A 27296-nucleotide genomic window follows, 5' to 3' on the forward strand; every position below is an offset into this window, starting at 1 on the left:
GACCAGGAGACACCCCGAACCCCCCCGGACCAGGAGACACCCCGGCCCCCCCCGGACCAGGAGACACCCCGGCCCCCCCCGGGACCAGGAGACACCCCTGTGCCCCCCCGGGACCAGGAGACACCCCGGCCCCCCCCGGGACCAGGAGACACCCCTGTGCCCCCCCCGGACCAGGAGACACCCTGGACCCCCCCCCGGGACCAGGAGACACCCCGAACCCCCCCCCGGGACCAGGAGACACCCCTGCGCCCCCCCCGGACCAGGAGACACCCCTGTGCCCCCCCCGGGACCAGGAGACACCCCTGTGCCCGCCCCCCCCCGGGACCAGGAGACACCGGCCAGCCACGCTCACAGCCGGGTGGGTGAGACGCGGAGGGCCCCTGCCCCCCCACCCAGGGGGGAGGATGGACCCCGCCGCAGGCCCCGCCCCCTCAAGGCCCCGCCCCCGCCCCCGCCGCAGGCCCCGCCCCTCCCACGGCCCCGCCCCCCCCGTGTCGCAGCCGCTCGCGGGCGGGGCTGGGAGCAGCGCGCGCGGATTCAAATGGCGGCGGTTGGCAGCGAGCGGGCCCGCAGCAGGTAACGGGCCGGGACCCCCCCGCTCCCCCCGGGAGTCCTGCCCCTCCCCCCTGAGCCTGCGGGGGGGGGGTCCCGGGAGTCCTGCCCCTCCCCCCTGAGCCTGCGGGGGGGGGGGGTCCCGGGAGTCCTGCCCCTCCCCCCTGAGCCTGCGGGGGGGGGGGGGTCCCGGGAGTCCTGCCCCTCCCCCCTGAGCCTGCGGGGGGGGGGGGGTCCCGGGAGTCCTGCCCCTCCCCCCTGAGCCTGCGGGGGGGGGGTCCCGGGAGTCCTGCCCCTCCCCCCCTACTGAGCCTGCGGGGGGGGGTCCCGGGAGTCCTGCCCCTCCCCCCCTACTGAGCCTGCGGGGGGGGGTCCCGGGAGTCCTGCCCCTCCCCCCCTACTGAGCCTGCGGGGGGGGGTCCCGGGAGTCCCGCCCCTCCCCCCCTACTGAGCCTGCGGGGGGGGGGGTCCCGGGAGTCCCGCCCCTCCCCCCCTACTGAGCCTGCGGGGGGGGGGGTCCCGGGAGTCCCGCCCCTCCCCCCCTACTGAGCCTGCGGGGGGGGGGGTCCCGGGAGTCCCGCCCCTCCCCCCCTACTGAGCCTGCGGGGGGGGGGGTCCCGGGAGTCCCGCCCCTCCCCCCCTGAGCCTGCGGGGGGGGGGGTCCCGGGAGTCCCGCCCCTCCCCCCTGAGCCTGCGGGGGGGGGGGTCCCGGGAGTCCCGCCCCTCCCCCCTGAGCCTGCGGGGGGGGGGGTCCCGGGAGTCCCGCCCCTCCCCCCTGAGCCTGCGGGGGGGGGGTCCCGGGAGTCCCGCCCCTCCCCCCTGAGCCTGCGGGGGGGGGGTCCCGGGAGTCCCGCCCCTCCCCCCTGAGCCTGCGGGGGGGGGGGGGTCCCGGGAGTCCCGCCCCTCCCCCCTGAGCCTGCGGGGGGGGGGGGTCCCGGGAGTCCCGCCCCTCCCCCCTGAGCCTGCGGGGGGGGGGGGTCCCGGGAGTCCCGCCCCTCCCCCCTGAGCCTGCGGGGGGGGGGGGTCCCGGGAGTCCCGCCCCTCCCCCCTGAGCCTGCGGGGGGGGGGTCCCGGGAGTCCCGCCCCTCCCCCCTGAGCCTGCGGGGGGGGGGTCCCGGGAGTCCCGCCCCTCCCCCCTGAGCCTGCGGGGGGGGGGGGGGTCCCGGGAGTCCCGCCCCTCCCCCCTGAGCCTGCGGGGGGGGGGGGGTCCCGGGAGTCCCGCCCCTCCCCCCTGAGCCTGCGGGGGGGGGGTCCCGGGAGTCCCGCCCCTCCCCCCTGAGCCTGCGGGGGGGGGGTCCCGGGAGTCCCGCCCCTCCCCCCTGAGCCTGCGGGGGGGGGGGGTTCCCGGGAGTCCCGCCCCTCCCCCCTGAGCCTGCGGGGGGGGGGGTTCCCGGGAGTCCCGCCCCTCCCCCCTGAGCCTGCGGGGGGGGGGGGTCCCGGGAGTCCTGCCCCTCCCCCCTGAGCCTGCGGGGGGGGGGGGGTCCCGGGAGTCCTGCCCCTCCCCCCTGAGCCTGCGGGGGGGGGGGGGTCCTGGGAGTCCTGCCCCTCCCCCCCGGAGGCGGGCTGGTAACTGCCATTCTCTTGACCCCGGCAACCTTTCCTCCCCCCCCCAACGAGGGGTCAGCCCGGGGACGCGGGGCGGGGCCTGCGCTGGGGGCGGGGCCGGAGGTCTGACGTCACTTGCTGCTCTTGTCCCCCCAGCGCCAGGCCGGCCTGGGCCATGGAGCCGGCGTCCGGCTTCAAGACTCCCTGCAAGAAGCGATCAGGTGAGTCGCCTTGGCCTGGGGGTGTGTCCGCTGCCCCCTAGTCGCTCCCCATCCCGCCTCCCGGCCTCTGAGACCCCGGTGCAGCGCGGGTGCCGCCCCTCTGGGACACCGCAGCCAGCGGCGTTTCAAAGAGGCAGCGCCACGTGGAGCCCAGGGTCAGCCGGGGAGTCCCCAGCTGATTCATAGACTCATAGACTCATAGACTTTAAGGTCAGAAGGGACCATTATGATCATCTAGTCTGACCCCCTGCACAGTGCAGGCCACAGAATCTCGCCCACCCCTCTTAGAATAATCCTCTCACCTATGTCTCAGATATTGAAGCCTTCCAATACTTTGAAGGCCCCAACATGCAGAGAGTCCTTCAGCTGTGATCTGTGCCCAATGCTACAGAGGAAGGCGAAAAACCTCCAGGGCCTCTGCCAATCTACCCTGGAGGAAAATTCCTTCCTGACCCCAAATATGGCGATCAGCTAAACCCTGAGCATGTGGGCAAGACTCACCAGCCAGACACCCAGAAAGTTCCCTATAGCAACTCCTATCATCCCTCCATTGACCCATTTCCAACTGGAAATGAATGGTCAATTAGTTACCAAGATCATGTTATTTCATCCAACCATCCCCTTATCATAGAATCAGAACTGGAAGAGACCTCAGAAGGTCGTCAAGTCCAGCCCTCCGCTCTAGGCAGGACCAATCCCATCTAAATCAACCTGCCTCTTCGAAATGCCGGTGGAGCCTTGGATCAGCTGCAGACTCCCCAGTTGACCCCCAGGCTCCATAAGGCATGCTGGCTTTATAATGCACAAGAGCCCCAGCGGGGACTCTTGTGCATTTCAAAGCAGAAGCGCCCACCTGGAGCCCAGAGGCAGCAGGATTTCCCGCTGTCCCTGGGCTCCACACGAAGTTCCAGCTTTGAAATGCACAAGAGCCCCGCTTAGGCACTTCTGCAATCTGCCTTTGAAATGTACATCAAGTAGTCAATGGAATTCCATTCACTAATCAACCATTCACTAATCAACTAGTAAATTAGTCGCTAGTTAACATCTCTAATTCAAATATGACCCCTGGTTAAGTATGGTGGGAAAATAAAATACCCACCAACTTTTTTTTAAATTCATTGGGTGATATGCACACCAAGGATGGCATGACGCAAATGTCTTTGAGTGGTTTCCTGACGTCTAATCAAAGAAAAGGATATTGAAGAGCTTTTTTGAAAAACTAAAACTCATCAATGTCTCTTCCCTACAAAGCTCCAAGTTATTTAAAAAAACAAAACCCAAACCCACATCTTCGCATGCTTGTAGAAAGAGCATTGAGTTTTTCAGATGGGAAGTGCTAGAGAGGCTAAATGATTTTTTTTTCTTGTGTTTTATTTTCAGACAACGGGGCATGCGGACAATTGGCTTCTGTAGTTATTCCAGCCTCTCCTTTCATGCAGAAGCTTGGTTATGGCACTGGGGTAAATGTTTACCTTATGAAAAGGTAAGAGTAAGAACTTAAACCTGTATAGGGTGGCCATTACGTGGGACTTTAGAGCACATACCACTAGAATAGATTTTTAAATGGAGTCTTCTATGCTGATGAAAGATGCTGGTGACTGTCTTGGAAACTGAAATGTATCCATGGGCAGTGGCAGTACAAGATGCCTCATATGGCCTTATCAGTATGCCTTGAACCTAGATTGGCATCATCACTGCTAACTTAGTTTTCATGGCTCATGAATTGTTGGAGGCTTTGCTGGGATTACCCCCATTCTGCCGGAGTCCCTCTGCTCTTGACTATTCTATCTCCCTATGGAAGGAACTCAAACTTCGTGCTGGTGCAGTGTATGATTTGTTAGTAAGTTGGCAAATCTAGTTTAATAGTTTAGGGATGTAATAGTGTAGTCGATTAACCGATAAGCAAAAGTGTACAGGTGAATGCTACAGACTACACGCTATAGTCCCCCACCCTCCTTGCCAGTACATTTTTTTAGCAGGCTGGCCAGCAGCCTGGCTTAGTCCTGACTTGTGACGGGACCTATGCCTGCTGGAGCTCAGCAGTTAAAGTGTATTAGGAGCTGGATGGGCAGGCAACCTGGCTCAATTCTAGTTTGTGCCAGGTCCAGGAGTTCAGGCCCCCACTAGAGAGGGCAGCAGCGTGGGATGGCAGCAGCCCTATTTATCAGAGGCGGCAGCACTGGCAGCTGGTCTGTGAGGGGAGCTGGTTTTTAAACTGGCTCTCCTTGTGGACCAGCTCCCACCTGGCACCCCGCGCTGCTGCCTCTGATACAAAGGCAGCAGAGTGGAGTGGCAGGGGGCTTGGGATTGAAGCCAGAACTCACTGATTGCTGGCCCTGCCCCTGTGGACTATAAAATAGTCCACTAACCAATAAGAATTCATGAGGTCACTTGACTAATCAATTAACAGATATTTAAAATCCCTGTCATAGTTTTAGGCTTGCTGTTTAATTCCACAAATTAACCATATGACCATCATGATATTAATGGCACTCTTGGCCAATAGAGGCCTATGATGATCTTTCATCAGATGCTGCTGCATTCTCTGAGAGTGAATTTTTTCCATTCAGATCTCCTAAAGGCTTGTCTCGTTCCCCATGGGCTGTGAAGAAAATTAATCTCAAATGTGACAATAAGCAGCAGAACCTCTATCAACAGAGACTGACTGAAGAAGCCAAGATTCTGAAAGATCTTCAGCACCCAAACATTATAGGTAAGTTTCAGACACTGCTCCAGATGCTTTATTTGGAAATGCACTTCTGAGGCTCCTGATGGTACCTTCCCAGAGCTGGGTGGGGACAGGGATTTGACATAAATGACCCTGGACCTTGTTTGAGCAGCAGGTGTTTCTGCATATCCCCTCCATTCCATAGTCAGAGTACAATGCATGGCCCTTCCGACTCGCCCTGCATTTCTCTACCCACCAGCTGGCATGGTTGCAATGCAACTAAGTCCGTTCTCCATTGTTTATTATCCTAGCCTTCCTCCCTATCTAATGATAAGAGGAAACTTTAAAAGGCCCAGTTGAGGCCAGCGTCCTGGCGGTGTGATGAAGGAGAATAAAGACATACCTCACTAGTTCATTCCTAGCATGTGGGTTGCTGGTTTTCTGTTCTACCACAAGAGAGGAATGAACCAGCGTGCTAATTCACAGGCATGCTATGCTTATCCCAGAGCAGCCTTGCAAAACTTTAGATGGCCTGTTGACCAACTCTCTGCATTGCACAGCCTAAAGAAACCACGCACAAAGGCACTGAGTCAGTGCACAGACACCAGGCTGAATGGAAAGAAACGCATGGAGCAGGGACCGACTCAGCGGCTTCCCTAGGCTGTGCAATGCAGAGCAGCAGCTGGGGAGGTATGCTGTGATCAGGCACAAGCCAGACTGAGTGCCGGGACTGCCTCCCCTTATTGACTAGTCGACAAAATCTGTCAACTAATCGGTTAGGAAAGTAATCAAATTTTAACAGACCTTGCAAACTCAGATTTAACTTTGCCTACATGGGTTTACTTGGTCCTGCCTCAGCACAAGGGACTGGACTAGATGACCACTTAAGATCCCTTCCAGCCCTATATGTCTCTGATTTTTTTTTTTCCCACTAACTACAATTAGACTTCTTACATGCACAAAAGTAAGCATGTGCCAGACCTAAAGGAATGGAGACAGCATATTAGAATGTGTCCAGTGTAGGGTGCAGGGAATCTTGCTGATATCTGGGCTGGCATCATTCACAACAAAATACCAAACTTGACCTTTCAAAAAGGAGACAAACAGAAATAAGCCAAGTGCAAAAAGTGGTTATTGCTGAAGATTGCTCTCTAAATACTTTGTAAGTAGATACATGCTTTCTTGTAGCTTGTTCAGTCCAGCTTTTTACTGGATCTTTGCTGTGCACTTAATAATAATTAATTAATGTATACAAAATAAGATGATTACTGAATTATGGAAAGTGTAGAACCTCTTAAACAGCTTCTATTTTTTTTTTTTTACTTTCAGTGTTAGTTTGTGAAATCCTGGTACTGTATAGTCAATGACATTTTGGTTAATGAAGCTCATTAATCCCCTGGGATTATTACCTTTGTCACTAAAATCACCAATTCATTTTAGCTTTTTTCTTTACTATGCATTTAATAACTGGCGTTTTCACTTTTGTAGAAATACCACACATGCTCCAGATGATGTTCCCTCTAATATTTTCCATTCATGGCCACAATTTTATGTGCACCAAAGCATGTGTGACTGTGCACCACCAATAGAAACAAAAAAAAACTAGCTGTGGGTACTCTGCTAATCAGCTGGGAGGTGTTTGAAACTCTCCTGTGTGGCTTCACAAGTATAGAGCTTACAGGGAATATTGGTTCCAGGAGAATTTTACCAATCTTCCCCCCCCCAGCCCCCCCCCCCCCCCCCCCCACACACACACACACACACACACACACACACACACACACACACACACACACACACACACACACACACACACACACACACACTGTATGTTCTGTTCTCCCTTCTCAGCAAGAATTCAGGGGCTATGAATATTGTATTGAGGTTGCTGAGGTTTCAGTACTACAGAACATCAACATGAGTACAGGCAGTCCCCGGGTTATGTAGAAGATAGGGACTGTAGGTTTGTTCTTAAGTTGAATTTGTATGTAAGTCGGAACTGGTACATATTGTAGGGGAAACTCTAGCCAAACATTTCTCCAGAGCTCAGTTTTATTCTCCCACACCTCACTTCCCTCAGTCCTTTATTCTCAAGCTGAGGTGTCTGCTGAGAAAAGCCACTCCGTGTCTCCCTGGTATGCTGGGGGGAGCGCTAGCTTCACGTCTCCCTGGTCTCCTTGGGGGAAGCAGCTAGTGCGGGGTTGCCTCACCCCGTTTGTAAGTAGGGATCCGATGTAAGTCGGATCCATGTAACCCGGGGACTGCCTGTATTTGCCCATGTTACACAAATGGGGAAAACATGCAAAAAGGCAAGAGTCCTCGATAGTTTGGGGGGAAATTGGAAGGACATAACACAGTATATTAATATCAGGAAGTTTTATCTTGAGGAAATTGCGTGACGATAACTAATTTTCCTTTAACTTACACTGAAAAAGTTGAAGTCATTTATTAAATGTTGTTAAAACCCCATGCTCCATTTTATGAGCATAGTCAATTGCTAGCACTGACTAGGGCAGGGCTGTGCAAAATCTGATTTGCGGGCCGCGTCCAGTCCACCAACCTGCCACATCTGGCCCACGAGACCTTCAGCTGGTTCCTGCCCCCGCTCAGCACTCAGGAAAGCCAGCTGCAGGGCCATGTGCTTCTGTGAATGCTGAGAGCCTGGGGGAGGGAGCCAGAGGCTTCTTGCACTGCTCCCATCCCCAGTAGCTTCCATTGGTGTATTTCTGGGCAATAATAGCTTCCTGTTTGCAGGACAAGCAGCATGTGACGTGCCCCCTCATTTCTCCTGAGCTCACAGTGTTTGCTGCACGTGGCCCCTGTAGCTGCTGTGAGCAGCACAGGGGTGTGAAAGGCAGGGTCCCTAGTTAAGGAACTTTTGGCTGTTGGCTGGGAGCCACCCAGGTAAGGTCTCCCAGTCAGAGCCTGCCTCTGGCATCTCAGCCCCAACCTCCCTGCACCGCCATCCCATGTAACCCAAACCTGCACCTCTGCTCCAGCTCCCATTCCTCTTCCCCATGCATCCCCTCCTTAGGTCACACTCCCCTCCCAGACCCTGCACCAGGGTTCCCCCCAAGATCTGCCATCCAGGAGTGGATTGAGTTTTGTCTTGCGCACCAATATTCAGGTTGTGTGGATGTGTGTCACCATTGCACCCACCCATTCCTAACCAATCGATTGATATATGTAATGGAGGAAAGAATATTCTCCCCGCCCCAAGACCAAAGAGAGCTGTTAATAAAGATGTGTGGGTGAAAGTGCTGATTTATTATGGCAGATCCTAAGTGCCAGTGTCCTGTATTTGTCCCGCAATCTGCTTATTGATACCCCGCCCTCCTTCCACACCGTGACTTGTTACCACAGAAGGCCTTGCAGCCATTTCCTTCAGAATGGCTGTTTCCTAACAAATGTGCCGCTGCAACCATCACAATTCATTATTTTCAGGCTCAGAACAATCCCATTTCAGTTTTTTCACTATTAAAAAATGTAGTTAAGATCAGATGGCTGAAACATGGAAGGAGAAGATAGAACTACACATTGCTAAAATACTGAAGTTATCAAAGCCCAGGCCAAAAAAGATCTCAGCTGGGGAAAAAAAACCAACCTTGGTCAAAGCTTAAATATAAAAATGAATAGCAGTTTAGAAATGTAAGCAACTTAAATGAGTCATTTGTTCATAACTTGCAATTTACACCCCCACGCTCAAAGCTCTTTGGAAGTCTCAAATCATTTTAAAAACAAAAGTTCAGAACTTCAGTGAGTAAAAGGTAAGCCAAGAAAGTTTAAAATACTTAGTCTGTCATAATAAACATAGCAAGGGACCTCAAATTTTCAAAGTACTTTTTACAAAATATAAAATCAGCTTTTTAAAAATTCCACTAAATCTTTTCAAAGACTTTATTCAAGGTTGCAAAACTGACAGCTACCCTTTATCCGGCAGCAAGTATCTACTGAAGAGCCTTCGCTTTGTTAGTTAACTCTTCGGGTGTCCTGATGCTTTCACAAAGTTTAACTTTTTTTTTCCTTAAATGATTAATTTTAAACATAAAATAAGTGAAAATAAAAAGAGAAACCCAAAATAAACACCCCAAATCCCTTTGTTAATAATAAAGTAACTAAAAGAAAAAAAACTATCATTAAAATAAAAATTTAAAAATAATTCTAGGTATTCCTATAAAATACAAAATATACTTAAAATCTTTTAAAAGCTCAAAAAAGACCAAATAAAAACCAACCTAGCGCATGTGTGCACACAATCAATCTAAACCAATAACATACAACTGTTAACCTGCTATTCAAAATAGGTATGTGACTGGTTAACATCACCCTTACTGGGTGATGCTACTGCTTACGGTCAACTGGCGAGCTGCCCTGGCTCTATGGGGCCTGGCATGCCACAGGCAGGGACGCTCCAGCATGGTAGGATCAATTCCCACCCCAGCCAGGGCCGTTGGAGCAGCTGCCACTGCCACATGGTTTCTGGACCTGGCTCAAGTCGTGCTGCCCACCACGTGGCTCCAGTTCTGGTCCCGGCAGGGGCCGCTGGAGGAGCAGCTGCATGCCATGCGGCTCTGGCTGGGACTGCCGGAGTAGCAGCTGCCCACGAAGCAGCCTGCAACTCCAGCCCTGGGGAAGGGCTGAAGTTAGGGCCAGGGCCACATGTCGTCTGCCCTGCTGTTCCTGGAGCGGGGCAGCCGCCCACAGCATATCCCCACCACAGAGCAGCTGAGCAGCCTCTGCATGGCTCTTCTGAGGCAGTGGGCGGGAGGTACATTTTTGGCACACACCTTAGAGAGAACCCTGCCCTGTGCCCCAGTTCACTGCCCTAAGTCCTGGTGCCCTTCTGCACCCAACCTCCCTCCCACACCTTCTTCATTAACATGGTGGAAGGGTGAGGCCCTCAACCACTTACCAAATTCCTGGAGTGCCACCCCCCCCCCCCCCAAAAAATTATTTCCCACCCCTGGGCTAAGGTGACAAATACCACAGCCAAGACTGTCAAAAGGGGGTGGGAATTTTTGGGTTCCTCACATTTTAGGTTCCAGTTGGAGATGCCATAGAGGAGTCTGATTTTCAGTGTGAGGGCACTCTGCATTTTTTTGAAAATTATACTCTCTCCCTTCTGGAGACCTTGGCTTGTGGCTTCATATGGAAAAACCCGAAGGCTGATCTGTGCTGTGAGAACTTTCCCAAAAACTCTTAGTGGCTTTTCCCAGGCCAGCTAATTTGAGTTTGCAACTGGTTGGTGTTGTAATGAAGTGCAGGCTCCAGGTGGCCTAAATCAGTTTAAAATAGTCCAGGCTGCCTGCAACCTGGCCTATATCACTGCTCCAAATGTGTTTTCAATGAGTTTTGTTGAGCTGTTAAAAGCACTTAGAATTTTGGGGGTGAAACCCTGGTGCTGGGCAGGCTAAAGATGTCACAGCAGTTGTGGTCATTAGTTATCTGGCCATTAGTTACTCAGCTGCAATGGGGAGCGCTTGGATATTGTTTTACTTACTCACAATATTCCACAATGATGGGCTGTGTGAATATCACTGCAAATTAATGAGACTGCTGTCAAACTGGGCTCCTAAGCATGTGTGTAAAATGGCGCTTCTATAGCCACTGCCTGTTCTTGTTTCCTAAAAACAAATGACATCTCTGATTGTTTGTTTGAAGGATACCGTGCATTTACTCAAGCCAACGATGGGAGCATGTGCCTTGCTATGGAATACGGGGGAGAAAAATCTCTCAATGACTTGATTGAAGAGAGAAATAAAAACCACCAGGGCCCTTTTCCAGCGGATACAATTCTCAAGGTTGCCTTGAGCATGGCAAGGGGGTTGAAGGTATGTTTTCTTGTGGCATGAGCTGTTCTATGGCACAGGTGTGTACACAGGTGATATGGAGTAAATCATTTACTCGGCTTGAGAGGTTCTGCACCCCTGTTCTAGATTCTAAGGCCCGGGGGCCAGATGTGGCCCCTGGCTTGTCTTGATCTGGCCCCTGGGGCTCAGGGCTTCTCCTACCTCAACGTTGAGGACCCTGCACTGATGCTCCAGCTCTGCTGGGCCCCTCTCCCCCAGGCTCTGGTGTGCGAGGGGAATGTGGGGAGTGTCTTTCCCCTCAGGTGGGGGCCATGCCAGGGAGAGGCTGGAGGTATAAGAATGCGGGGCCTCTTTGAATGGGCAAGGAAAGAATGGGGAGATGGAAGGGTTGTATCCTGCTAGAACAAGGTGGGAACTGGAGCTGTCTCTAGGCAGTTAAAGCAATTCTCTCAGGTCCTGTTCCTCATCCTTACATGAGGGGCATGACCATGTCCTCCTAGAGCCAAGCAGACCCTTCCGCTCACACGACTAGTCAGACCCGTGGCTTTATTCCTCTAGCAGGCAGCTACAGGAGCAGCGTGAGCTCGTTCCGTTCTGATACCAAAACAGGCATCTTGAAGTATGCACTAGTCCAACTCGGTACTGAGCAGTGCATGTTCCTCATCTCTCTCAGGGGTCTGCTCATGTCACCATGAGTCAGAGCATCTTTGTCCTAAGGCGGTGTGTTAGTGCCAGCACGGATGGGAAAACATTAACAACCGTTTTTTCCAAGCACTGGTAGGAAAAACAAACCACCGACCTCCCTAACGATAGCCAGGAGTGTTATCGTAATGGAGCCAAAATATTAATCACAACCAAAAGCACCATTATTTTTCATCTCCATTTTACACCTTGACTTTGAATACGCCATTCTCTGCCCAGGGCTGGCTTGGAGAGAGACCGTCCAATGCCAGAATTCCATCCATGCCCCCAGAATCTGTTGCATGTGTACACACACTTGAGGAAATGGAAAGTTCTGGTTCCTTCATTAACTTGGCTCCCTTTGAGTGTGCTGCGTAGGGTAACGACTGCATATATAGTCTGTGCAAAATAGCAGAATTCCACCAATAACTTATTTGGAAACTGTACATTAGAATTTCCCGACTGCTGTATAGAAGGCTGTAGGGAAGAATGGATCTATGTGCCACTGTGTCACACTCCCACATTAGCTTGTGGGTCCCAGATAGTGTACCATCTGCCACGGGAGACCCGGAGGCCCTTCCAATGCCACCCAAGATATAATTGGTGAGTTACATCTTAGGTTCTCCAGGGAAAGGGCACTCGCCAGGCTTCGTAGTGTTTTTTTGTTTCATTTTTAAGGACGGAAAGGACCAGTGTGATCATCTAGTCTGATTTTTCTACACATTGCAGGTCACAGACCCTCCCTTACCCACTCCTATACAGTTACTGATGTCCTCACATCATGATTTTAAAGACTTCAAGTTACAGCAAATCCACCATTTACTATAAATCAAACCAATGTGACTTGTGCTGCAGAGGAATATTCTCTATCCTGGGAGAATATTCCTTCCCAGCCCCAAATATAGTGAACAGTCAGACCCTGAGCATGCCAGTGAGACCCACCAGCCGGTAACTCGGGGCATGTCTACCCAGCAGAGCGAAATCTGAAATAAGCTACACAACTTGAGCTACATCAGTTGCGTAGCTTAAGTTGAAATTGCTTCTTTTGGCGCTGTCTACGCAGCAGGACGTCCGAGTTAGAGCACTTCCCCTACTCCTTTGTAAAATGAGGATTGCAGAAGTCGGAGTAAGAACTCCTCCGGCTTGCCATTATTTCGACATAATGTTGAAATAACTGCTTGCCGTGTAGACGCAGACTCTGTTATTTTGGAATAACGTTGCTGTGTGGATGTAGCCTTGGAGTCCTCCCCAATGAATGTCCTGTCTCTGGCCATTGGGGATATTTGCTACTAGAAGCTAACAGATAAACTATTATGCCATTGTGGGACGTCTCATAGAAACTAGGACAGGAAGGGACCTTGAGGTCATCGAGTCCACTTCCCTGCCCCCATGACAGAACCCAGTACTGTCTAAACCATCCCTGATAGACATTTCTCTAACCTACTCTTAAATATCTCCAGAGCTGGAGGTTCCACAACCTCCCTGGGCAGTTTATTTCAGTGTTTCACCACCTTGACAATTAGGAACTTTTTCCTAATGTCCAACCTAAACCTCCCTTGCTGCAGTTTAAGCCCATTGCTTCTTGTTCATCTTGGCCTCTGGGGATAGAACAAGTTTTCTCCCTCCTCTTATGACACCCTTTTAGATACCTGAAAAGGGCTCTCATGTCCCCCCTCAATCTTCTCTTTTCTAAACTAAACAAACTTAATTCTTTCAGTCTGGCTTCATAGGTCATGTTCTCTAGACTTTTAATCATTCTTGATGCTCTTCTCTGGACCCTCTCCAATTTCTCCCCATCTTTCTTGAAATGTGGTGCCCAGAACTGGACACAGTCCTCCAGCTCATCAAACCATCTCCTTAAACTTGAAACCAATTAGATAGTTTGCCCCCACTGTTCCCCTTGTGCTTTTTCAGAACATCTCTCCTTTGATAGTTACAAACCCTTTGTATAATGTCAAGCGAAACTTGTTGAGGGCCAGTTTGTATCCACTTGTTCTTGTGCCAACATTGGCCTTTAACTCCTTCTTCCCTGGTATTTATCTGTCCAGTGTATTTTACAGAGAACAACCAAATCTCCCCCACCCTTCCTTTGTTTGGTTAGGCTAAGCAAGTCCAGCTCCTTTCGTCTACTGTCAATTTTCAATTTCTCTGATCATCCTAGTAGTCTCTCTATTCCAGTTTAAATGTATTTTAAACATGGAAGACCAGACTTGCGAACACTAGTCCAGGTGAAGTTTCACCAGTTCCTTGTATAATTGTAATAACATGTTCCAGTCTCTCCTGGCAATACTGTGCCTGAGGGGTCTGGGATTGCATCTGCCCTTTTCACGGCAGCATCAGATTAGTGGCTCATAGTTATCCTGTGATCAACTTCTACACCCAGGTCTTTCTCCTCTCCTGCTTCCAATAATACAGCCCCAGTTTACAGAGTGTTAGTAAAAATCCTTGTTTATCTGTGTGACCTTGCACTTTTGCACTACTAAATTTCATCCGATTTCTAGTATTCCAGTTTCAAAATTGTCCAGATTTCCTTCTGATATTCTGGTCCACCTCTGTGTTAGCACACCTCCCACTTTTTGTGCCACGATCAGTAATAAACATCTTAAATAAGATTGGTCCCAAGAGTGATCCCTGAAGAACTCCACTACTAACCTCCCTGCAGCCTGACAGGTCATCTTTCAGTATGACCAGTTGTAGTCTCCCCTTTTACTGGTTCCTTATTCACCATTCAACTCTCATACTAAAGTAACTAATAACTTCCCATGTGGAATTGTTTAAATACCCTGCTGAAATCTAGATAGGTTAGATGGACTACATTTCCTTTGTCTAAAAAATATCCAATTATTTTCTCAATGAAAAAGATCAGATTGGTCTGACATGATCTACCTTTAGTAAAGTCCGCTTGTATTATAGCCCATTTTATCATTTACCTTTGAGTCTTCAACTACTTTCTCTTTTAAAATTGGCTCCAAGTCCTTGCGTTAATTGAGGCCAAATAAATTAATGGGCCTGTAGTTTCCTGGTTTTCCACTTTCTTAGGTATTCTCCACCGATACAGTGCGACCCCTGAGTTTATGGATTCGTTACAAATCTTTGATATTGGCTTTGCAGTTTCATGTCCATTTCCTTCAATAGTCTTGGATGGAGATTATCTGAGCCTTCTGACTTGATCCCATTAAGCTGTTTTAGTTAATGGGGTTTCTTCAGACTCTCCCAGATAATTCTCTTCTGAGCAAAGACCAGGTGTGAGAAGCTACAAACCCAAGAGAAACTTTCTAGCAGGATAAGCTATAAGCTGTTGAAAATAGAAGGTTGCATGGAGCAGTCTTTTCAGTCCTAAGTCTTTCATTGTAATTAGTGTCACAGTAGCAATGTAAAAGCCTTGGGCTAGAGTCTCGGCTTGTGTAAATTCATGCGCCCCATTGAAGTCTGCTTGTTTGTCTCCATCTGATATGGCATGTCTTCTAGATTAGCAAATTCTTTGGGGCAGAGGCTGTTGGACGTGGCACAACTGAAGCTGTAAAGTGACTCTGCAGAATAACCAACATGATGCTTTACTGCCCAGACCTGTTTTAAAATAGCCTCTGTCTCTATTTGTAGCTTCTCATCTGTAAATGGGGATGCTAATGGTTCTTCCTTCTGCCTTGTAGTATCTGCACAATGACAAGAAACTGCTTCACGGAGACATCAAGTCTTCTAACGTTGTCATTAAAGGTGACTTTGAGTCGATAAAAATCTGTGATGTGGGAGTGTCCCTGCTGCTGGATGAGAACATGACTGGTATGTGGGGCTGTCCAGTCCTCTGGGCACGGGGTGCGGATCACAAAACATGAAAGCTAGCTTTTGACCTGGAAGGGGCAAGGACAGCCTAAACGGAGGAGAGGTCTGCTCTGTGTAGAAGACATTAAAGACCCTGTACAAGGATACAGTTTCCTTTCCTGGCTCTGTGTGGCTGTTATCCTTCACCCCGGAGGGGCCTGCATTCAGTGGAGGGGGTTCTTCTAGTTTGTGCCACGGTCCTTCCAGGTGAATAGTGCTGCATAATGGCAAGAAACCTCCATGTTACCCCCACAGAGCCCCATGTTGCATTTCTTGGACCCCCACACCCACCTTAATATGTGTGAGTTTAAATGCACAAGGAACACTGGATTGGGCCTACCAGATCTCGAATTGGCATCTGGTGGTGGGGAAATCTAAACTCCTGCTTGAGAGTGAACTAAATTAACCTATTTCACAGTCACGGAGAGTCGCCTGAGCCAGTTGTGAAAATTATAAATATTTCACTTAACTACAACAAGAAGCAGATGTCTAATGGCCTGTTGTCTTAGCTGTCAAAAGCAGGAATGTGTTTCGGTTAATTACGAGATCACTTTGCTCTGCTGTTTCTTTCTCCAGTGCATGGACAACAGCTGACTGATTTATGAAGCGGCACCATTAGCTTTTATTAGTAACTCTTTCATTTGATAAGGGAAGAGAATGGAATGCTGCCAGGACAGAATGGGCTCTGGAGCCTGGCGGGAGGCCACAGGAATGGGGGGGGGGGCAATTACAAAGAGCAAGTCCTCTTGACTAGAGGAACCTTTGGCCCAGCTCCGAGTGAAGTGTTGTGGTGTCACATGGAGTCAATATCCAGCTGGCCAAACAGAGACCTCGGGTCCTTTTCCATGGGGTAGCCAAGGGCTAAAGAACGATGGCCTGCAAGTATTCAGGATTCTAACATTCGCTTCTCATTCGTGCCGGATACTCGAAGATCAGCCTTGTAGCACAAGAGTAAACAGCTGGGAGCCTGCTGCTAGCTTAGCTCAGTGAGTTAGTAGGCAGCCGGGAAAGTGTGCTGCCCCGCCCTGCTAGCCAGAGGCAATGTGTATAGCTCAGCATGCTGGCTTTACTAAAGCACAATGGGCTGTGCCAAATCTCTTCTGCAGGAGTGAGTAGGCATCAAGTCAGTCGCTGGGTTTCCTTCGTCGGTCCGATACAAGCCTTTGTTCTGCTCTTTATAAGATCAATCGGTGCTCTCGGAGACTTTACAAAGCTCCGGCCCAGCCATAAACCTTTGCTGGATTAATGAAAGCAAAATCAAGTCTGCCTAGCAGCGAGTCACCTAGCCTGCTGTCCCTTCAGCCACCTGCAGACCACAGGTGGGAAATGGCTTGACTGGAACTGCTGCTGACTGGCTGGCAGAGGGAGGGTTGATCCATCAGTATAATAGATTGCAGGTGCTGCCTCAGGAGCATGCTCCAATCCAGGCGCCTCCGCCAGCATAACGTTGCCCAGCTAATGGATCTTCAGATCCTAGTGTAGAGAGGGCGGTTATTGTTTAACCTGCTAAGTGCACCGTTTCCCTAGCGGGGACCTGGCCTGAGTCGTGTGTTGTTTCTCTTCAGTGAGCGACCCAGAGGCACTCTACATCGGCACAGAGCCGTGGTCGCCCAAGGAAGCTCTGGAGGATGGCGGCGTTATCACCGACAAGGCGGATATCTTTGCCTTTGGACTGACTCTGTGGGAGATGATGACGCTTTCCATCCCTCATCTGAACCTGCTTGGGAACGATGAGGACGATGAAGGTCAGCTTTTATTTCATACAGTCCAGCTCTTAACATCAAGCAGCCCAAGTGGATTTCCCCAGGAGCTGAATTTACTGTAGTACGGGGGCGGGTACCATAGCCCGCACTAGTGAACTTAGAGCAGCCCAGCTGTCCGGATGCACCTGTGCTGCTGTCAGATTGCTCGTGTAGCTGCTTGATGCTGACAGGGAGTGTTCTCCTCGACGTTAACACCACCCCCGCAAGCAGCAACAGCTGCGCAGTCAGGAGAAGCTCTCCTGTCCACACCAGTGTGCCTATTGGTGCAACTGAGTCACTGAAGTGTGGGTTTTTTCACTTCTGTGAGCGACAGAAGTTATACCAACAAAAGGGGTAGTGCAAGACCTCTTTAGAGCACATCTGCTCCTGAAGGCACATGTGAATCCTGTCCAGTTATTAACGCTACTAGAAAAACCATTACACTGTCCTGTGTTCATCCAGTTAAATAGCTCCTTGAAGGAGCACATAAAGAAATAGCGAGGGGTAGGTAGCTAAGACCTTTCTCAGCTCAAATTATTTTTTAACCTTTTATCTTCCTTCTATGAAGGGCCTGACTGGTGTGTCCCAAGGTCTGTCTCACCTCCCCTGGAGCGTGTGGCACCATAGAAGAGGCACTTTTGAGTTACAGTAAAACTCCAATTGTCCAGCATCAAGTGGTCTGACACTCCTGATAGTCCAGCATCAACTGGAACCTGGAAGTGCTCCGGCCAGTCAGACAATTAGAGCTGCTCCGCGCAGCTTCCCCAAGTCCACTGCTGAAACTGACCAGCTGCAGACCTGGGGAAGCGGTGCGGAGCAGAGCAGCTGGGGTACTGCTGGGTTGGTCCCGCAGCGCCGCCCCTCACTTGAGCGGTGCTGCGGGACCAACCCAGCAGCACCCCAACTGCTCTGCCCCACGGCTTCCCCAAGTCCGCCGCTGCTGAAACTGACCAGCAGGGGACTTGGAAAAGGGCAGGCAGAACAGCTGGGGTGCTGCTGAGTTGGTCCCGCAGCGCTGCCCCTCACCAGCACCTGGTTTGCCCCTGTCCCCCATCACAGCTCCTCTGCCAAAGTACCTCCTGATACTCCAGCATATCTGATAATCCAGCACCCCCTGGGTCCCAAAGGTGCCGGATTATCGGAAGTCTGCTGTACATGGAAGGGGGGGGGTGTTTTGCAAAGCACATGCCTGGCTGCAGTGCTCAATGTTTTTGCATGTGGCTGAGCTGTTTTCAAGTTGGCTTTTTAAATCCAAATGGGCCTAACAAATGATTTGGAATACTGACGTGCCCCATCAGCAGTCCAGCTGCTTGTTAAAGAACTGCAGGAGAATTCTCCCTTGAAATTCTGCAGCTTATTGCATTCCTCTCAAAACTAAACTTGGCATGCGAGCCAAGTTACAACGGGGTTGTCCCTCAACATGGTTCCCGTTCTCTGGCGCCGATAGAACCAAAGTCTGTTTCTGCTAAAAGCCAAGCAAAGTTGCTTAGACCATGGCTCGAGTCCAGCCGTAATGCAGTTTAGAGTCATGGTTTGACTGTGTTGGGGAAGGGACCTACCATGGTGGTAGCTGCAGTTTAGCTAGGACCAAAGCCGTGTGGTCAGCACAACAGTCCAAGGATAAAACATCATCCTTCTCCAGCCCAGCAAATGCTCAACAATGCGGAAGAGCCAGCCAGACTAATCAGACTCTGAAGCCTAAGTAGATGCTTAAGTTACTCGAACAATGTGATGTGTCCTCCTGATCTCTAGATCTGAAACCATTAGCCTCCACTGCCTGAATTCAAAATCCAACTCCTAGACTTAGTCCTTGCAGGTGGCCCAGTCAGTACATCAATAAAGTAGCTTTTAAATAGGTCCTGGCTTGACTTGTTTGGGGATAGAGCTTATTTAATGGCTAAATGAAATGTCCATTTCCCTGTTCCTTCCAGAGCTGCTCCCATTCAGTCACCTTGTTGCTGCTGTACAAAAGCAGGACACCCTAGCTAGTCTGACTGCTGGCCCAAGTGCCAACCACCTTCTTCCACCAAAAAGTGGTCTTCAAACCAACTAGCCTGCACTTGAAAAGGGGGCACTAGATGGCACAAGTGATTAGTCATGAGATCTGTAGGGTCGTAATGGGATAACTTTGGATCCCTACATTGTGACCTGAGTTAGGGGCCTTGGCTGGAAGGATCTGGCTCTTTTGGTGGGCTGTGAGAAGGGGGGTTGGGTGGTGTCAGGCAGGACTATGGGCATGTTTCCAAAACCCTCATCACCTGCACTGAAACTTGCTGGTGGAGAGGGAGTAGGCCCTGGAGATACCTTCCCTCTCTCTTAGAAGTGGTCCTGCCAGGTTACTTTTGAGGCACATTGGCAGAGTGGAAGAAGTATATGCTGTGTCTGTACTGAATAGGTGGAGGTTTCAATCTCTAGGACTAGCAAACCAGTACAATTATTTTTTTATTAGAATTATTAGAGCGGCAACTTTATCCAAGAAATCCTTATAAACAAGACCAATGTAATTAGAATCCTAAAACCATCAATCTAGGTAGAAATTCCACCCAGAAGTCGGGCAGAGAAGATTCCCTTTGCTTTGGCCTTCAAAAATGCTGCCCAGTCCAGCCACTAACCTAGAGCTTTCTTTGTTCCTCTGTGGAGATGCCGGGGCTTGAGTTAACATGCTGGATCAGTCCATGTCTCTTGCTGAGCCATCCTAACCGCCACATTCAACACGTGTCTCTTAAGCTACAGTAGGATTTGCCTTGCTCAGGTGTGCAACAAGACTGTTTTATACCCTCTTGGAAGTAGTGAAGTAGGTGACTTTAAAGTCAACTGTTGGAAAACTCGTGATTTTTATTTTTAAATTTCCACCTCAGATAACATCAAATTTCATTCCGTGCAGACTGGGCTTCTAATCTGCTGCTGGCTATACTGCACCTGACTTCTGTGGGCTAAGAATAAACAATGACATTACAAATTGGTATTTAAAACCTCTGGAAACCCTTCAGAATCTTGATGGCCATAAACCAAACCGCTGTGTGCTCGTGGGGGGAGAGGGGCTCCTGCTTTAATGAGATTCCAACAGGAAACACTGCTTGCTGGCCAGTATTTGGATGTGGGAACTGTGGGGGGGCTTTTGCATTTGTCCCAGCGGCCTGCAGTTGGCACGTTTTCTGAGGGTTCTAGAAAGCCACGTGATTGATCAGAGTTTGAAGTGGTACATTGTAAATGCAAAGGGACCGCCACTTTGGGCAGCTGACTCGGAGTCCCAGCCGCTTGTAAAGCATTTCTGCGGGAGATGACAGACGGGCTTGTAAGCAAAACAAACCTGAGCCAAGGTAGCTCTTGCTGAACTCTGGCTCTGGAATGACAAGCATCTCTTCAAAGGACCATTTATGCAGGTCTTAGAGCCTCCTGCTCCCTGCCCTGCAAAACCCCCACCTAAAAGAGGCAAAGACTGTGTGAGGTTAAACAGGTGATGGCCTTTTTGGGGGTGGCATTTATTCCCCAACACGATTAAGACCGCCAGTTACTGCTGCTGACTTATTTCCAATGTTCTTGGCTAGATACTACTTTTGATGAAGACGACTTTGAGGAGGAGGCATATTATGAGGCTCTGGGCACCAGGCCACCACTGAATATGGAGGAGCTGGACCAGTCATATCAGAAAGTGATTGAAATGTTTTCTGTCTGCACTTGTGAGGAGCCGAAGCAACGTCCCTCTGCCGCACACATAGTTGGAGTCTTGGAGGCAGACCTGCCTTGTCTGTAATTGACCACTGTTCATCTCTGCATGTCATTCCGGTATTTCTCTTCATACTCTATTTATCCAAGAATTTGGTGTATCTAAGTTCTTGGTATCTGGCTTCTTGAGACGATGCTAACCACAGGGTTATTTAGATGTATGGTGCGGACACTTGTTTTTTTATAAGTACCATAGAAACCCTTTAAGAGTATATAAACTTACTCTACCTGTCTTCTGGTATTTTTTCATAATATATAGGGACTTCTTAAAGAAAACTGTTGCACTGGATAATTGTATAGCATTCTGTAGCTTTTAAACAAGTATTAAACATTTAAGAAAACCTAGCAATTCCTTAACTCAGTGAATTTAGGTTGATTAAAATATTGGCCTGTAATAAAACAGCTGTTTAACCCACACTTAAATCTTTCTAAATGTCACATGCTTGTCTAGATTACATGAGTCATTTTTATAAATATTAAGGTAACAGCTTCTCACAATGCTTCATGGGTCCAATGCTGTCCATTCAAGTGGCTGCTAGTTGTATCCAAGTCAATTTTTTCTGAACCATGTTTTGATAACACTCAACTTTGAGATGCAGGCTGTGTCAACGTTACGCTATGGGCTACTAATGGGGCTGTTTACCCTTAAGCAATGGCTATGGCACAGTCAGTGAGATCTCCCTATAACAGCCATCAGGTATATAGGGTTGGAGCTCTAATTTACTTCCAATTTTGTCAAGTATATGCTGAAAGATCTTACTTTGTACCTTGATTCTTCCATTTGTAAACTGAGGGTAGTACAGTAATATTTTGTAAAGTGCTTTAAGAACTTAATGCTTAAGTGTTAATTACTTTTGGCTTAAGGGATAGATGGAATTAGAAAGGTAATGAAGTGAAACTGGGTCTGGCCTTTGCGTGGAGTCCCCTCATATGTTGTACTAGAACTGGGCAAAAAAGTTAAGGTAAGATGGGCTGCAGGGCAGAAGGAAATCATCAAGCTGTAAGACATCACTTTATAGAAAGTGTGTGTGTGTGGGGGGGGGGGGGGGGGGGAATCCATGCTCCTGTTGTGCAGCTGTGACAGGTTTCAGGAGATCCTAAAAGCAGAGCTTGCATTAAGCTCTCAAGCTAGGGCAAAAAGCCACAGGAAAGTCCAAACCACTTGGGGGGGGGAAGTGTGCAAAGAGTTGTGTGCACAATTGTCTTGCTTTCTACTCTGCCAACTTAAGTTTTATGGCATAGGTGAACTATGGCATTTTTATAGCATGTTCTTAGAAAGGCGGAATGTCTGTTCTAACCATTTAAGTGACATTGGGGTAGCTGGGTACAAGTGGAGCTTTCAGAACACATGGAAGATATTTAGAGTTTTAAAAGGTTTCTGAATAAACTCACTGAAGGGGATAATGTAGTAATTATACATTGTAACTGATACTTCATTTAGGTTGTCTATAGTTGCATATCCCTCAGTGGTTACTGTTCAGCAGAAGAGCTGAAATAAGTTGATTAACTCCAGTTTTGCAGCAAAGTGACAATGCCATGGTGCTGCAATGGTGAAGTGCAGTCTAACAACTGTATGGAACAGGTTATGAAGAACTGAATTGTTAAGCACTGGAGGCTAATGACCTCAGTCCAGGCTAGTTTTTTTGCATTCTAATAGCCATAATTGGAAGGGAAGTGGATATGGAAACAAAGGCAGCAAATCAAATTAAAACCAAGACAAGAGATTCTTATACTCATCAGGCTGTTTTCATCAGTTAACTGGGACAACAAAACTAGTATGTTTACAAAAGCTAAACTACATGTGCACACTTAGGCTAGGTCTGTACTGTAGGCTTTTTGCACAAGACCATCTGTTGTGCAAAAACTTGCAGTGCATCTACACTTCATAGATTCATAGACTTTAAGGTCAGAAGGGACCATTATGATCATCTAGTCTGACCCCCTGCACAGTGCAGGCCACAGAATCTCAACCACCCCTCTTAGAATAATCCTCTCACCTATATCAAAGATATTGAAGCCTTCAAATACTTTGAAGGACCCAACATGCAGAGAGTCCTTCAGCTGTGATCTGTGCCCAATGCTACAGAGGAAGGTGAAAAACCTCCAGGGCCTCTGCCAATCTATCCTGGAGGAAAATTCCTTCCTGACCCCAAATATGGCGATCAGCTGAACCCTGAGCATGTGGGCAAGACTCACCAGCCAGACACCCAGAAAGTTCCCTATAGCAACTCCTATCATCCCTCCATTGACCTATTCCCACTGATAATGAATGGTCAATTAGTTACCAAGATCATGTTATTTCATCCAACCATCCTCTTATCATAGAACTGGAAGAGACCCCAGAAGGTCATCAAGTCCAGCCCTCCGCTCTAGGCAGGACCAATCCCATCTAAATCAACCCAGCCAGGGCTTTGTCAAGCCGAGACTTAAATACCTCTAGGGATGGAGACTCCACTACTTCCCTAGGGAACCCATTCCAATGCTTCACTACCCTCCTAGTAAAATAGTTTTTCCTAATATCCAATCTGGACCTCTCCCACCACAACTTGAGACCATTGCTCCTTGTTCTGCCATCTGTCACTACTGAGAACAGCCTCTGTCCATCCTCTTTGGAACCTCCCTTTAGGAAGTTGAAGGCTGCTCTCAAATCCCCCCTCACTCTTCGCTTCTGCAGACTAAACAGACCCAAGTCCCTCAGCCTCTCCTCGTAGGTCATATGCTCCAGACCCCTAATCATTTTGGTTGCCCTCCGCTGGACCCTCTCCAATACTTCCGCATCCTTTTTGTAGTGGGGGGCCCAGAACTGGACACAATACTCCAGATGTGGCCTCACCAAAGCCGAATAAAGGGGAATAATGACATCTCTGGATCTGCTGGCAATGCTCCTCTTAATGCATCCTAATATGCCATTAGCCTTCTTGGCTACAAGGGCACACTGTTGACTCATATCTAGCTTCTCATCCACTGTAACCCCCAGGTCCTTTTCTGCAGAACTGCTACTTAATTGGTTGGTCCCCAGCCTGTAACTATGCTTGGGATTCTTCCGTCCCAAGTGCAGGACTCTACACTTGTCTTTGTTGAATCTCATGAGATTTCTAGTGGCCCAATCCTCCAATTTGTCTAAGTCACTCTGGACTCTATCTCTGCCCTTAAGCGTATCTACCTCTCCCCCCAGCTTAGTGTCATCTGCAAACTTGCTGAGGGTGCAATCCATCCCCTCATCCAGGTCATTAATAAAGATATTGAACAAAACCGGTCCTAGAACCGAACCTTGGGGCACTCCACTAGAAACCGACCGCCATCCTGACATCGAACCGTTGATCACTACCTGCTGGGCCCGGCCTTCTAGCCATCTTTCTATCCATCTTACCGTCCATTTATCCAATCAACATTCCCTTAACTTGCTGGCAAGAATATTGTGGGAGACCATATCAAAAGCCTTGCTAAAGTCAAGGTATATAACATCCACTGACTTTCCCATGTCCACCGAGCCAGTTACCTCATCATAGAAGCTAATCAGATTGGTCAGGCACGACTTGCCCTTTGTGAATCCATGCTGACTATTCCTGATCACTTTCCTCTCATCCAAGTGTCTCAAAATGGATTCCTTTAGGATCCCTTCCATGATTTTTCCAGGAACCGAGGTAAGACTGACCGGCCTATAGTTCCCTGGATCGTCCTTCTTCCTCCCATTTTTGAAGATTGGCACTACATTTGCCTTTTTTCAATCATCCGGGATTTCTCCCGATCTCCATGACTTTTCAAAGATAATGGCCAAAGGCTCCTCAATGACATTTGCCAACTCCCTCAGTACCCTCGGGTGCATTAAGTCCGGACCCACGGATTTGTGTACATTTAGCTTTTCTAAATAGTTCCTAACCTGTTCTTTACCCACCAAGGGCTGTCCATCTTCTTCCCATCTTGCGTCACTTAGCACAGAAGTCCAGGAGCCGACCTTGTCCGTGAATACAGAGGCAAAGAAAGCATTGAGTACTTCAGCTTTCCCCACATCCTCTGTCACTAGGTTACCTCCTTCATCCATTAGGGACTGCACACCCTCTCTGATAACCTTCTTGTTGATATGCCTGTAGAAACCTTTCTTGTTATCCTTCACATCCTTAGGCAGTCGTAACTCCATTTGCGCTTTCGCCTTCCTGATAACCCCCCGGCATTCTCGAACTATACATTTAAACTCCTCCCTGGTCATTTGTCCAAGTTTCCACTTTCTGTAAGCTTCCTTTTTGTGCTTAAGTTCACCAAGGATTTCCCCTGTAAGCCAGTCCGGTCTCCTACCAGGTTTGCCTCTCTTGCTACGCGTTGGGATGGTTTCTTTCTGTGCCTTCAATAAGGCTTCTTTAAAATACCGCCAGCTGTCCTGGACTCCTTTCCCCTTCATGTTAACATCCCAGGGGATTCTTTCCATCAGATCTGAGGGAGTCAAAATCTGCTTTTTTGAAGTCCAAGGTGTGTATTTTACTACTCTCTTTCCTTCCTTTGGTCAGGATCCTGAAATCTACCATCTCATGATCACTGCTTCCCAAGTTGTCACCCACCTCTACGCCCCCTATTAGTTCCTCCCTGTTTGTGAGGAGAAGGTCAAGCTGTGCACGGCCCCTGGTCGGATCCTTCAGCACTTGTACCAAGAAGTTATCCCCAACATTCTCCAAAAACTTCCTGGATTGCCTGTGTACTGCTGTATTGGTTTCCCAACAGGTGTCAGGGTGATTAAAGTCTCCCATGAGAACCAGGGCCTGCGATCTGGAAGCACTGCATGTGTGTGCTTGCACAAGTAAATTTACAGTAAGGTGTCAGAACAGAGAGCTTCTTGCACAAGAGTTATTCTTCTCCTCATAAGGAATAAGCCCTCATGCACAAGAAGGCAGTGTGGATGGGCAACAGGGGTTTGTTTAAAAAAAAACAAAAAAAACCTATGGCTAAAATGGCCATCAGAGCTTTCTTGTGCAAAACAGCCACACTGCCATGGATGCTCTTACACAAAAGTGCATGGCAGTATGGATATGCTCTTGCACAAAACAGTTCTTGTGCAAGAAGCCTGCAGTGTTGATGTAGCCCACATCAGTCTACTTAGGAAATGACAGTAGTAATCCACTGCACTTAAATCTGCCTCAGCAGCAGGGAGAAGTGGTTGACATACACCAGCCCAAGTTTAAATAAAGGGGTAATAGCACGATCCGTTCAGAGGACAAGTCATGCCTCAAAATAAATCCAACATATCTGGAGTGGAATTAAGTAATCCTGATTCAGTTTTCAGGGACCTGAAGGAGGATTTGGACTCTGAGCACTAGTGGTAGTCATGTACTTGATACAATGTGGCTCTAGTGCGTGACAGCTGATAAGCTGTGGCTCTGCAGTTTTACATGTAGCAGCAGCCAGGCATGAAAGCAGCCCAGCTCCTACATTTAAACTGCAACATGGGCAGGTCCAGGACCCAGCAGTCCCAGACCACTGCAGCCTTTTACATGTAATAAGAGCCACAGTGGGGGACCCAGCATGAGCCCCTCCACCACACATTGTGGAGACAGTGCTGGAGAAACTGGCTTTTAAGCAGGTGGGGAAGGGGAGGAAGATATGTGGGTAGTCAAGGAGTGACTCAACTACCCCATAAGCCTAAACTTACTGGCTAGTCAACTACTTGAGTAGTCACTTGTAGCCCTAGACTGGACCACTCCAGTTTCATGGACAATAGCATATGAATGAAATTTCAGATTACAGTAAATGGAGCTAGTACAGGAGTTTCCCCTCACTTTTTTACATGGATCAGTTCTCTACTGCAGAGGTCAGGCTTGGGAGAAGTTAGCACTGGTACTTCTTGATGTGTCAGTAGAAACCTGACACACCTCTGCAAAGCTAGAGTGACTCCTAATTGAGTAGATGGGCTGCTGCTGGAGTCTTAAAGTAGACTGAAGGGATTCAATTTTTAAAATCCTCTTCTGAATACCATATTCAAGTATCAAACCAACCGCTTTTACTTAAAAATCTGAAATTTGACATGTTAATAGTATTCATGCACAAGTTGTGTATAGTTCAATGTGTCTATGTACAGCAAGATTTAGACTTCATCTTAACTTTATTTCCTGAGCAGCGGGTGGAGGTTCTGCCTGAGCATGCATAGACTAACCTAACTAAAAATATACCCTGTATTCATATTAGTTCCATTAACTGTTGTGCATAAGGATTAGTGTGTCCAGGCCACAACAACAATTGCTTTACATCCACTGCCATCTCAGGTAAGTTTTAGCTAGCTGGTCAGTAGCATCAACCAGCAGGTATGATTTGCCCTGTCTTCTGTTCACTGCAACTCCCAATCTGGAAAGGCACCAGAGATGCAAAGTCCTCACCCAGACACTTGACTGTCCCCACATGCAACTTCTAGGCCAATGGTATCCCCCCTCAGCAGCAGACAGAATAATACTGGTGCCTCCAAGCTGGTCCAAAGCAAATATACTTTTCAATATTGGATAGATTTTCCTCACATCCTGTGATATGAAGTAACCAAACATTCATCCAAGTC

At 49.0% G+C, this 27296-nt stretch overlaps 1 protein-coding gene across 1 annotated transcript; it reads left to right on the forward strand.

Annotated features, from left to right (window-relative positions):
* Window positions 1-465: 465 nt before the first annotated feature.
* PBK (PDZ binding kinase) lies at window positions 466-21181 on the forward strand. Its single transcript, XM_075925967.1, has 8 exons — window positions 466-576; window positions 2254-2318; window positions 3699-3801; window positions 4889-5031; window positions 10648-10817; window positions 15128-15257; window positions 16862-17041; window positions 20587-21181. The coding sequence occupies exons 1-8, from the start codon at window positions 542-544 to the stop codon at window positions 20790-20792; spliced, it is 1032 nt and encodes a 343-aa protein (XP_075782082.1). The 5' UTR covers window positions 466-541; the 3' UTR covers window positions 20793-21181.
* Window positions 21182-27296: the final 6115 nt, after the last annotated feature.

Source organism: Pelodiscus sinensis, chromosome 3 (assembly GCF_049634645.1).
Source record: "Pelodiscus sinensis isolate JC-2024 chromosome 3, ASM4963464v1, whole genome shotgun sequence".
NCBI classification, from domain to species: Eukaryota; Metazoa; Chordata; order Testudines; family Trionychidae; genus Pelodiscus; species Pelodiscus sinensis.